The sequence below is a fragment of the Dermochelys coriacea genome, chromosome 4 (genome assembly GCF_009764565.3).
Source record: "Dermochelys coriacea isolate rDerCor1 chromosome 4, rDerCor1.pri.v4, whole genome shotgun sequence".
In the NCBI taxonomy this organism is placed as follows: Eukaryota; Metazoa; Chordata; order Testudines; family Dermochelyidae; genus Dermochelys; species Dermochelys coriacea.
In genome coordinates, this window is record NC_050071.1 from 68729811 (window position 1) to 68743110 (window position 13300).

General features: G+C 41.8%; 1 protein-coding gene across 2 annotated transcripts in view; it reads right to left on the bottom strand.

Annotated features, from left to right (window-relative positions):
- Positions 1 to 13300, bottom strand: part of TMEM192 (transmembrane protein 192) — a 33869-nt gene that overhangs the window by 9661 nt on the left and 10908 nt on the right. For both annotated transcript variants that reach the window (XM_038400380.2, XM_038400381.2), the window contains exons 2-4: positions 9819 to 9965; positions 5312 to 5576; positions 2868 to 3002 (exon numbers count right to left, since the gene is read on the bottom strand). In XM_038400380.2, the coding sequence (XP_038256308.1) occupies positions 2868 to 3002; positions 5312 to 5576; positions 9819 to 9965 (547 nt within the window). The remainder of the gene's footprint in view (positions 1 to 2867; positions 3003 to 5311; positions 5577 to 9818; positions 9966 to 13300) is intronic.

The following is a 13300-nucleotide window of genomic DNA, read 5'->3' on the forward strand; positions in this document are numbered from 1 at the left end:
GCTCCCCCCACCCAAAAAGCCCTCACTTCCTTTACCAATTTGCAGTATAACTTGAACCGACATCAATTAGATGGGATTAAAGAGCCTCCTTTTAAAGTCTTTTAAAGAGGTGTGAAATTCAGTTTCAATGAATATTTGTTTTAAGGCACATGCAGGTTTAGAGAATGAAGCTCAGCTTCAAACACTAGTATGGAGACCACCATTTTCTTGGTTGTTTATCCAGTTAGAATAGGACAAAAGATCAAGGCTGAGAAAGAAATACCCAATTCTTCGCTCTTTGAGTATCAGTGTGTGCAAGGGAAGCAATGGAGTACTTCGTTTAGATTGTAACGTTTGCAGTAAGAAACTATTAGGTCTAATCGAGCATTTGAAGAATGTGACAATTCAGAAGACAGTTAGGAAAAACAAGTACTATTGTGGAAAGCCGAAATCAAAACAGAGTGGAGGCAATCACCACGAGAACAGGACCTGAAGGTGTTTTCATTACCTTCCCTTCCCTTCCCCAGGAAGGAAGGTGAAAGTTGGGTAACGGAGGTGTGCAATGGCATCTTACTGGGTTATTCTGCTTGTGTAGAAATATTATTGCTAGTGAACTATCTGTGCTTTAGTTTTCAAGGCAGTGGATGATGGCTGTTTCTGTGATGCTATGTTCCAGCCTGGGGGGGGGGGGGTGTTTAGCTAAAAGCACACCACTAAATCAACTCTCACTAATTTTCCATTAGGATATTTTATTTACTTTACTATGCTGAAAATGGAGAAAAAACTATTTCAACAATATCCACTTATTAAAAATAGATATCCACAATGGAGAACATACCAACTACAGCAGAGTAACTATTCTGCTATAAAAAAGTGATTTTATTTTGGAGTAATTACTCTACTTCCAAAGTCACATTTACTCCAGACTATATAGTGTCCACCTGAGGAAGTTATACCAGCATAGCTATACCGGAATACTTTGCTGCAGCTACGTGGGTCAAATTTCCTATGTAGACAAATCTAGTGTCAGAGCCTCTATTATAGCCAAGGGAGGTAGACTGGTACATTTGAGGCTTCATTTCTTGAGGTAGTCTCAATACTATTACTAGCACAAGTTAAAAAGAAAATAGATAAGTCAGATCTTGAAACTGTGTATTCAAAGCTTTTATAGAATTTGGTAGAGTACCATTACACTGGGAATAACTACACTCTGCAACTTTATAGCAAGTCACTAACTAGGCTTTTCTCTAGTCATGAAGTTTCTCCAAGAGTAGAGTTTTAAGTTGAGACACTTTATGGGTCAGTTACTGACAAACACTGATCTAGAAGTTGCTTTTGCTTTCACCATTGTCCCATGAGAATCAGCAGCATAATGTTACAGCAGCTGTTTCCTCTCCCCTCCCAGAAACTTTGTTCCTCTTTTCAACTCAACCTCTTTTCACCCCTTCCCTTCTTTTGTCAACACCTCACTTTAAGTTTTGTAATTGGTCTCCTTTCTAACCAACTGTTGAGAGGAACCCCAGAACTTGAATTCCACTACCGCAGTAATTTTGCTGAGCTACTAGTAGCCACCCGATACTTCAGTCAGCGTTCATCTTGTTATGTAGGAGACACCAGGGCAGCTCAATTCCTGCTGAAGTCTATTGATCTGTCTCACTTCACACTAAGCTGTCTACATCAGCCCAGTAGGAAGTAAGTACAGTTTATGAAAGCCTACTATGTTTTTAAATAAAACCAATCAGTACCCCTCTGATTAAAAAACCTGTAAAGAAAATGAGGATTCCCAGGAGTTAAAGGACAATGACATTTACATGGTGTTTATAAGCAAGATATAAAAATAGATATCACTTTGTAGCAGTTGTCTGTGTATTTCACTGTAGCAATAAAGAATTCGTGTGCCGCTCAAGAGGGGAAGTTAAATAAAATTATGTTCTCATCTTAAAGAGCTGGTTTTAAAAAATCAGAACACTAGTTTATCTGGGTTTGTGGTGTTTAACACCTTTTGTTTTCCTTACTAGTGGTAGTCAGGAGTAGAAGTTTATTTCATGTTATCTAGGTCACTCCTATGATCTTTCAGCCTGGCATACAAACTATCTGGTCATCTAAATTTGAGTTTTATTGTGATGGTTTAATAGAAAAAAAAAAACAAAACATAGTCCTGGAGGATTAGGCCAAACCCATCGGGTCAGTAATACTATATAATATTCTACATTAAATTATTTTGTACTAGCCGTTAGTGTTATAGTGAATGTGGGCTAGAACCACATATTGCTTCATGTAATTAAGTAGAGATTCCAAGAGTCCGAGTGTCACTTTACAACTACTAACCTTCAACAAATACTAGATGGGATAAGATTAGGGGAAGAGGGAGAGAAGAAGAGGAACTGGAAGGAAATTGCAAGTTTGAAGATTGAGACATGCCATATACCAGCTTAAACATTTAAGTTCCACATGCCAAAAGGAAAGTAGTTTTGACTAGGCAAGAAGAATATTGGTTCTCTTTGAGTCAGTTTAAAAACAAACAAACAAAAAAAACAAAAAACATCGAGCATATGAAAGCTCACTCGCAATCTGTGCTAGACATTTACTTCTATTTTAATTACTGCAGTTTCACTACATCACTAATTTCATGGGACAGTGCCTTAAACAACTAGCCTAGTTTTTATTTGGCAAAATTTAGAGTTTAAGCCAGGACAATGACTTCCCAGTTGTTTTAAACAAGAACATTTGGTTGTCTGCAATGGGCACAGATACTGAGAAACCAGTTTGCAGCTATGATTGTAAAACAAGTCTTCTGGTGCCAAAAATTATTGCACCATGCCGAGAAAATAGAGTTTAGTAGCTATTGTAAGGAGGCCATGCAACAAGGCAATAATTGCAGTTTTTACCTGTGTAAATGACTATACATGTCAAAGAACAAATCAGCTCCAGACACAAGACTCCAAGGATAAGGTAGAGATACTTTTTACTGTAGTTAGGAAAGGAATGCTGAGCTGACAGTATCAGAAGCAGGGCTGCATTTCCTTAAAAGAAAAAACAAAAAAAACAGACATGACATTTATGTGTTTTAGTCTAGCTAATAACCAAAAATGGCTCAAAAATTCCCTCCTCCAGTATCTACATCCCAGTGGACCCTTGTTTGTTAGGCTAGATAGATTATAGCTATGGAATGGAAAAACATGACTGGTGTGTAATTTAAATTGCATAAGAGTAAGAAAGAGACAAGTGTTCGTAATTACAGTTATAAGTCCTACAGGACCAGGATGCTTCATTCTATAGTTCCTGAAGCCTTCAAGCAAATGCACGAAATTCAGTGACAGCTAAGATGTACAATGAATCAGTAGTGTTGTCATTGATTGACAAGAATGTTAGACCTACTGTCTAATATTTGACCTTTCAGTACATCAGTGTAGTAGTCTACCAAGGCACTAGCTTCATTTAATTCAGACCAGGCAGAAGAGATACTTGAATTCCCCTCCCATTTGTCATCATTCCCTTCCCCATGCACTTCTTGCGTCAGATATAAAATAATAAATTAAGTTCTTCAGAGTAGGTACCATGTCCTTCTTTTGTGCTGTGGAGTTCTTACAACATTCTAGGGAACATAAGACATCTGTCAGCTGTGAGGTAGGTTTAGAACTCATATACTGCTTTAAAGCAGAGCATGAACAGGATACTATGTGGGATGACTGAACTGTCAAGGCCAAATTGCCACTTTATGAAATGTGGCATTACATTTAATTTCCACCTTCGCTTCCCAGTAGTGTTTGAGGGAAGTTGACCCTCACCCCCACCAAGGAAGTTTCACTTGGGTGTTTACACACTTGGAATTTTAACCATTACATACACTAGACGCTCTAAGCTTGCAAAAGGGACATAGTTTAACAAACATAAGGAAATTAGTATATCAAACTGCAAGACCACACACACATACACTCACTATCAAGATAATTGAGAGAAAAGTTTCCATTTCTGCTATCTGAAGCACACTATGTACTCAGCTTAGGTTTTATTCTCCACAAAATCACAGCCTTCCAATAAAAAGGCCCCCTAATAAAAGAGCCATGACCATATGATTTTAAACAAGAATTAAGTTCAGTTTCTGGAAAAAGATGGACAGCGGCTGCTAGTTAAACACCTCCTATGCTTGCTGCCACTAGGAAGAAAAAGTAAAACTAAAGAATCTACAGAGTTAAAATGCTGCCAAGAATCCTCTTCTCTCCAGGGAAAGTAGGGATGAAGTAGCATTCGTAACATGAATCCTGCTGCAAATTAAGGAGTTTTATTTTGCTTGAAACTTCAACATACAGCCTAGGCCTGGGCTACACTCAAAAAAATCAGATCATCCTATCACTCAGGGCTGTGAAAAACCATCATGCCTGTGTGCCACAGTTAGGTCAACCTAATCCTGGTGTATACATGGCTAGACTGACGGAAGAGTTCTTCCATCAACCTAGCTGCCACCGTAGTGGAAGGGGTTTCCTTCATTATCTCTAATATAGGAAGCATCTATGCTACAGCAGCACACAAGCAATGCTGTAGCGGTGCTGCTATAGTGTACATATGGTCTAAGTCATATTAGAAGTTGGAGTATGTGGAAAATGGTGAAGGGGATGAGACCTCTTCAGATTCTCTTTTCTTCCATTTTGAAGTTATGGAATGTACCCCTTGGAAACACTTCCCACAAATGCACATGATCCGTCCATACATGCATATGAAAAAAATCTGTGCTGTTTCATAATGACAGAGTAGACCACATAATTGTTCCCCTCCCCAGCCCCATTTGTAAAATGGGGCATGTTACATGACTGTTTTTCTCCAACCTGAACACTCTTTAAATTCTGGAGTTTGACTGCAGACTCAAGCTCACTACTCAAGTCAGACTGCACACCGACTAAGTAGTGCAGATTCTTATTACTATATGAAGCCTACAATAGCTTCAGAAAGTAAAGTCACCCAAGAGCATTCTTGGGGCCCAATGGATGCATGCAAGTCAGCATTTTATCAGCCAACAGTCAGAAACAGGGCAAAATTACTAGCAGCCAAATGCAGCATATGTTTGCTCCAAGGACATTATGGCTACCAGATTTAGTTGATGGGACAAGACATCTAGTCAGTGACTACTATGTCTGAATCTATTTCAACTCAGCCGAGTGCTGGCCTGCTGCTCCTGTAATAAAAACTGGAGCAGGGAGGTTTGTATTTAACAAACTAGTGTGCCAGAACTTAAAAATTATGAGTTCATAAAGCACAGATGAAGTAGTTCAGTTCATGGTATTTTTTTGGATACAGAATCCATAAAAAGAGAAAAATTCAAATTGGTTTATCTCACCTGTAGAATGTATAAGGAGTGGCAGTCTTTTAAGATGTCTTGTTGATCGGTAGATCATGAGGTATCCTCTGCATCTGACTTTACTGTGATGATGCTGAAGATATCGTTCAAAGACAACATGCAGAATCCACAGAATTACCTTTGCAATGATTATGACACTTTGCACCTTAAGTGGGTTGGTGTAGTTTCCAGGGCATTCGTCCTCATTTGGGTTTACATAAGAACAATATATACCTGCTAAAAATACTAAGACAACAAAAGCAACCTGTGAAAGAAGGGAAAGAGAGAAGACAGACCTTAAGGTTAATAGTTAGAATAAGTGCAATATTACCAAAATTTAACTACTGTGCCTTATTTTCTGGATTGGTTCGAATGAAAGGAAAAAAGATCCCTAGAATCCCTAATGCAGTTTTCTAGAACAGTGGTCTCCAAAGTGGAGTGCAGCAGGAGGAGGAGCACCCCTGGACAGCACTCTGCTGTTTTTTTTCCTTCAGCAGTGACTCTGTATGCCTGCAGAAGGTCTCTTCCCACCCCCCCCCCCCCAGATGCCTGCGGCGGGTCTTCCTTCCTTCTGCGGCACTGTGGCATTGCACTATCCAAAAAACAAAAAAAAACTTGAGACCACTGTTCTAGAAGATGTTTCATCTTTGTACAACAAGTATATCATGCTTCTTCCTGAATACAGAACTGAAATATTTGTTCTGCCTGTTTTGCAGCTTCATTTACTCAAGGACCAACAACATTGCTAGATTTTTTTTGTTCCTAGCATACAGTACTAAGATTACTTATTGTCCTCAGCCTTACCAGTGATGGATTTTTCCCAGATGTCTTTAGCTTCCCTTATTTTATACATTTCATGATTTCTAAATTTATGTCAATTGCTATCTATTTCTCTTTAGATATGTTATATTGATTTTGTAATTTATAATTGCTGCCTTCACTGCACCAGGATGCGCTTCTAGCCAAAGCTGTGGCTTTTTGGCCACCTAACAAACTTAAAGGACTCTCCCATTTTTCAAAATTTTTCCTCCCAATCAGTGTTGCTAATAGTTTTCCTCAGCTTTGGGAAACTAGCCCTTTTGAAACACCAGGTATACATTTGGGACTGTCCTCTGGTTGCCCATATTCAATATAATCAGGTCATGACAGTTGATCTGTGTAGGTAACTACCAACTTCCAGTCCTGTTATTAGTGCTATTTTTAAAAAAGCAAAAAGCCACCAGAAAGCAGCTTAGTGGCCAAAGAGCTTGAGTGGCTGAAGAATCAGATAAGAGGACACAGCTTTTTAGTCAAGGGTATTAAGGAAAGTCAAACATCCTTCCTTGTACTGTCTTGAAGATGTTTTTTGCAGGTTGGTGACTCAGGCATTTGTTTTCACAAAGCTGAAGAGGATAGGTATAGTGACTTTAAAAAAAAAAAAAAGAAAAAGATTAGTTAAAAGAAGGCATTTAAGCCTTGTTTAAGTTATTATTCTACTGTCTTATCCTCTTAGGGGATTGTCAACACAGTCAACAGTAAACTAGCTGTAACAGAAGGGACCACAATCCCATAAGAGTGCTCAAATGTAATTATCCTGTGAGATAACATGGTTGGTTTGTTTTTAGTTTATACCTAGGCACTTACAAAAAAGTAATCTACATAATTAATGCCCCCCCATCGAAAAAAAAATAAAAATAAAAATGACAGAGGTTTTGATTCTAAGCCTCCCTGATCTACTAAAATCCTAAACAAGAGCGTTTCGAATTCTGAGGAGAACACACACACCATTGGACTCCAAGCTCTCCAAACCTTTATCCACCAGTACTTATAATACTAAGCTGCCATTAAATAGTAGGTCCATTTCAGAGTGATCTTAAGTTTGTAAAGAAAATAAATGCCTCTTAATGTTACCCCCCCATGATTTACATCTTCCATATAATCAAACTAACAGTAGTATATATCCTGTTACACTACTACTCCACAGTATAAGCCCATGCATTTTATACAGAGAACTAACAGGACATACTTCTGCAAATTTTTGCTATTTATAAACTATCCATGTGCTTTTAGTCTTCCTCCTCACCAAAAACCTCACAGTTAAGGATTCCCATTTTTTTTTTAAGAGATGGTGCCACGAGTTAATTTAAAGTTTATAATCCAAGTGATTTCAGTTTATAAATCATGAAGTAGAGATAATAGCTAGCTATTTTTGTCTGGGATATTTAATTTAAAAAAGTGTCCAATAACTACATCTGTACTACCTTAATCCAGGTAATTAATTCTGGACAAGTACAATACTTTGTATTATACAACACTTGAACTGGATCCACTCATTAAAATGGAGATCAGCCAGAAATTGTTTTTATGTCTGGAGAATGGATGTGACTTCTCACCCTGCATCTGTTTGAGAAAGTCTGTTATGCCCTAAACTAAACTACCTAAACATAGCTCTTCATCCTTCCATTTCCAAATTCATCCTTACACTTCAGAGTACTAAAAAAGTTGCATTACCATTTTACAGATTTTTAAAAAGTGCATAGAAAGATTAAGTGATTTACTCAAGGTCTCACAGCCTGTTGACAGAGTGACAAAGCTGTCAAAATTCAGATTTTCCATCTCCCAGCCCAAGTGTCTTATCCACTAGTCATGTAATTTAGAATGCCACTGTCATTTTTATTCTGTCCAGTTACTTAAATTGTGTTTTTAATACCTTTGATGTTTCTCAGGTATTCCAACATGGAACTATAGGTATGTATATTTTAAATGACCAGGATTAGGATGGAAACTCAGCAAATATTATGCAGTGCATACATCCTTAGAATTGACTGGAGACGGAAGGATGGCCTAATGTTTATGGTGATGAGACTTGGAAGACCTGGGTTTGATTCCCTACTGTGCCAGAAGCTTCCTGTGTGACATTTAGAAAGTCACTAAGTCTCTCTGTGGCTCAGTTATCCATCTGTGAGAAGGGGAGAATAGCACTTTCCTATCTCACAGGAATGCTGTGAGGACAAATGCATTAAAAATTGTCAAGTGCTTGGATAATATGGTAATGGAGTAAAATAGATCAATATTCCAGAAGGTCATCTGATCAATTTGACATACCCCAAAACTGAACCTTTACTGAGTAAGGGAAAGTTAAGGTGAAAAATTGAGCTGGAGTCTCTCAAAAACAAGAAGGTTGCAAAGGGAGTACGTCCAAGGTTTTCAGCATGCACATTTGTGAACACTGATTTCAAGAGGCCTTTGACAGGAGGTAATGCATTCCGGACATCTGGTTTTGAGTAGCGGGACTCCCTCAGACCACCAGTTGATTGAGTGTTCCTTCCTTTTTCCCTTCCCTCTCCCGGCCTTTTCTGCACCCCAAACTGCTCTTTAACAGCTTAAGAGATACATGTACAAATTACTGGGGAATGAACGTTCCTTATTCCCTCCTGCCCTGAAGATATGATCTTTAAGACACTCGTTTGGTTGCCACCATTTTCCCCAAAACGCTCGCCATCCTTGGTAGGCTCCTGTCATTCTCCCCGCAGTTTGAGAAGACCTCTCTGTCCCAAGTGATGAGTATCTGGGCGGTGTGAGAAAGGGATGGTGAGAAAAGTTCAGATGGAGCTGTGCTTGAGAACACTAGCTAAAGCTTGTCAGACAGAAGCCATATTTTAATGTTTCTAGTTACCAACATGCAGTGAGTTTAGGGCTTGTCTACATACAGAAGTTACACCAACTACATTGATTTCTAAATTGATATTATGCACTCTTACATTGGTTTAAGAGTCTCCACACAAGGGGGTTGCCCAAATCTAGTGAAGTCCATTTTAGGAAACTGGTTTAGTTGATACAGCTTGTATGTAGACTGAGTCTTTAAAACAAAAGGGAAGGAGTGCTACAGATGTGACATTAATGCACTGTCCACATTAGAGCTACCCAAATTCTGTTAAACATACTGATGCAGTTACATCAGTCCAAGTTTCCTTACACGGAAGGCCTAAGACTCTTTTTTTCTAACCTGAGCAGATGGAAGGTGGGCTAGAACAACTCTGGAATCTTTACCAGGTCTAGAACTAGTTGAGTACAGACAAGGCTAAATTTACTAGAAGTAATGAAGAAGCAAGTCAAAAAGGTAAATTGGATTAGTGTTTAATATGAATTACTAAATCTTTTAAAATCAACTCTACACAAAAGAGTAAGTACAGGAATGTTTTCTTGGTCCTGAGGCAACATCCTAATTTAAATATCATTTTGTAGCATTGACATCATCCAACTCACTAAAACCAAGTGACCTCTTATTGGACTAGATTAAAAAGATTACTTGCCATATCCATGTGAGTGGAGAGTTTGCAGTGTTGGGATGGAATGTTTAAAATACAAGGCAAGAGGAGTATGCAATACAAGTTACTTCTCTCTGTCCCCACAATCCTGGCTTTAGATCCAATACATCACAGCTGGAGAAGCAGAATTTCCCATTATCTGCTCAGACCCAAGCTACTTTAAAAAAAAAAAATCTGATGATTCTTCCCCAAAAACTTACATGTATAAGCAACAGAAAATTGGCAATCAAGACTGTAGGAATAGCATGGAATCTCGGTCTCAGTTGGGAATGTAATGCATGAGGTGGAAGAAGTTGTGCATCGAGTAGAGGATCATCTTCTGTGCTCTGTGTTATCTCCAAGGAACCCTGAAATTTAATCATGAGTTTCAGATTAATTTTCCCACATTACTCTTTCAATGGGTGTTTCCAAGGCAGGCCATCTTCTTGTACCACAATATTTCAAGCAGCTATAACTTTCTGGGTGAACACTAAATTAAGTAATTTAACAAATTAATCATTAGGTCATCAAGAACACATGTCATGCCATTTGGCCAGTTCTAGAACAGCTGTACTCCTATTGATGGGCTTTAGTCTTCAAAATACTTTTCAAATATTTGAGTGTCATTGAGACTTCTGACACCTCCACATTTAAAGGAAGTGGAACACCTTTTCAACCACACTGAAATCTCAACCAAGAAAGAGAACTACAACACAAGAGGTAACATTATGCTTCCAGCTCAGGGAATAGTGAAAAGCAAAGTAGCCTGCTGCCCTATACTAAGTACATCTACTTTGGAGGAGGTTAATTTGTATTTTAGCATGCTTATCCTATGACAAGTTCATAGAATGTCATGCCTTGTCCACACTAGAAGTCTGTAATGTTAAATATTATCTATTCCCTCTAGATTAGAGCTGTAAGACATTATGGCCACATGTAATAATCCAGATGTGGCATGCTTGAAAATGCCACAGATCTGGTCCCCATGACTTATCAACCAGACAGCTGTGAGGGGAATCCCACTTCTCAATCCATGCATCTTTTAAGCTTCCCTAGACTTCAGTGGCTGCAGCACTGCTTCCTCCCCAGGTCTCTCTGGCACATTTCCGAGACACCATTCTCAATCTGTTACCTCTTTATGCAAGTGAGGCCCTTTAGCACTGGCCCCCAGGTCCAGCACTGAACCCCCTCAAGGTACTGCAGTAACTTAAATAATCCTTATCCCAAACTCCTACCGAAGGTGAGAGCCTTTAAGTTACTGTTTAAGTTTCTCAGGGGGAAACACAGTAGATGTAGCATAGACAGACTTGAATACAGCATTGCTCTAACAGCATGAGAAAGATACAGGTCTCTACAAAATAAACCCTACATACATTTCCCCTGACTAGCTCACCCTTCCCTTGGGAGATGGTTCAGGCAGGGTCCCCCTCTCCCTGATGCTGTTTCCCCTCATCTTAAACTGGTAAAAAATGGCTTTAGACTAAATAGAGTAGCTTCTGCCCCTTACAAACAAGTCCCTGGTCAGCCTCCGCAGGTGATCCCAGAGAGACCAGCTGACCTTACTGCTTACCAGGTGACTGTTGCTAAGCAAGCTGGCTCCTAACCAGGACAACTGGGGGAAGAGAAATTTTGGTCTACAATTATTATATTTCAGTGGCAGCACATTTAAATCAACTCCTCTCTCATTATCCCTTTTCCACTAGCCTTTGGAAATCTAGTTCAACATGACAAGAGTAAAGAAACCAATAGTGATGCTGCCAGACCAGACATCAGCTCATGCCAAGGCCCCTAGGCCTCAAATTAACACTGACAAATGCCTAGCTTGAGGCCTGTCTGGCTCCCCTGTGTTAGTATTGGTAAAATAGATATTAGAGTTAAAAGTGTGTTTAGTCTTTCTCAGGGTGACTAGATGTCCCATTTTTAAAGGGACAGTCCTGTATTAAAGCCCTCCTGCAGGTGTCCCAACTTTCTTAAAAATTGGCACATTGTCCTGTATTTTCTGTCGTTTCCCCCCCCAACCAGTACCAGCAGGTCCTGCTGCAGGCCAGATCCCTGCTCACCAGCTGCTCACCAGCAGTGAAAGAGAGAGAGAGTGTGTGTGTGTGTGTGTAGGTTGGGGGGGCAGAGGGGAGCAATGGCTGATGAGGGGCGGGGGAGGGAGTGCAAGGTTGGTGGTGGGGTAAAGATCCAGCACATGGGGTCGGCCGCTCCCCCCGCTGGTCCAATCAGTGCAGCTCCCACTGTATTCTGGCTCTCATCCAGCAGGGCCCTGCCCCCCATCCCGTTTTTGGGCAGCACTGACTGCACACCGTGAGCCACGATGGCTAGTAAGTGCGGGCAGGCACCAGGCAGCGGCCTGTTACATGTCACCTATACCGTCGACCCATTGGCCCTTTATGTGCTCCCTCTCCTGCTATCCTCTCTGCTTTGGCCCTTCACCCCTCCCTCCAAACTCTGCTGCTCCTCCATATCCCCCCCCCCCCCAGCAGTGCATGGTCTCGTTCCCAGTGCTGTGCAGAGAACCAGCCCCTGGTCGGAGTGCTTGGCTCACCAGCAGCCTCCTTCCTTCCCCCTCTGCACCTGACTGGGCTGGCACCCAGGGAAAGCCCAAAACCCTCTGGCCCAGGGGACTGGCCAGGAGGAGCAGAGCCCCACGTGTGTCAAAGCCCCACACAGTGCTGGCATGGGGTAGGCTCTCTGCCCCTCAGCTAAACTCTGGAATGTGTGTGTGACTGGGGGGGGGGGGGAGGAGGGTGGAAAGAGGTAAAAGCAAATTTCCAGCCTGTTCCTGTCCTGAACCTGCAGGCTCCACAGCCACCAGCCCCAAGGCAGGGACTTAGCCCCCTCTTCACCCCTCCCCCCCAGGTCCTGCCCCCAGGGTGCATGGGGCTGATCCATCTCTACTGAGCCACCTCTCTGGCCTGGTTTGCTGAAGACCCTGCAATCACAGGAGACAACTTCTCCCAGTGCTGGCAACCCCTTGCCCCAACTCCACCCCTTCCTGCCCCACTGGACTCCTTCCCCACCCTCTTCCCTAAGCCCACCACATTCCCGCTCCTCCCCCTCCCTCCCACAGCTTGTTATGCTGCAAAACAGCTGTTTTACAGCAGCAAAACTGGGAGAAGAAGCAGGGACATGGGGCGCTCGGGGAGGAGGAGGCGAGCTGGGCCAGGGAGCTTGGCTGTCACTGGGTGCAGAGCACCCACGGAGTTGGCGCTTATGCCTGCAATCAAGTTCCCTGGACCCTGGTGCACAACGCATCCTAAGGGCTTAACCCCTTCCTGACCATGCTGTAGTCTGGGAGGGGCGGGGGGGGGAGGGTAAGAGAAGACAGACAGGAGACAGCTGGGTTATGTCAATGGCCAGCCCACCTTTTGACATTGAAAGCAGCTTGTCTCTTCCTGCCTGAGCAGCTGGAGGGGTGGGGAGGAGAAGAGAAGAGCTCTGCAAAGACATGGGCCAAGTCATCCCTTGCCCCTCCACAGCTGGAAGCAGGGGTACCTTCCCTCCTGCAGTGTTGAAAGGCTGCTGCTGGCCATATTCTGGTGTGAACCCTGTCAGAAATTGGGGTGGAGGAGCAGGCATGTGACCCTGCATACCTCCACATGCGTTGTCTCAGGAAGGCATGGCACAAGGTGAGGCAGGTCCATCTGGGGGCCCAAGCATGGAGTGCTCGGCAGGGAGGGTCAGTCACCTCCCCCCT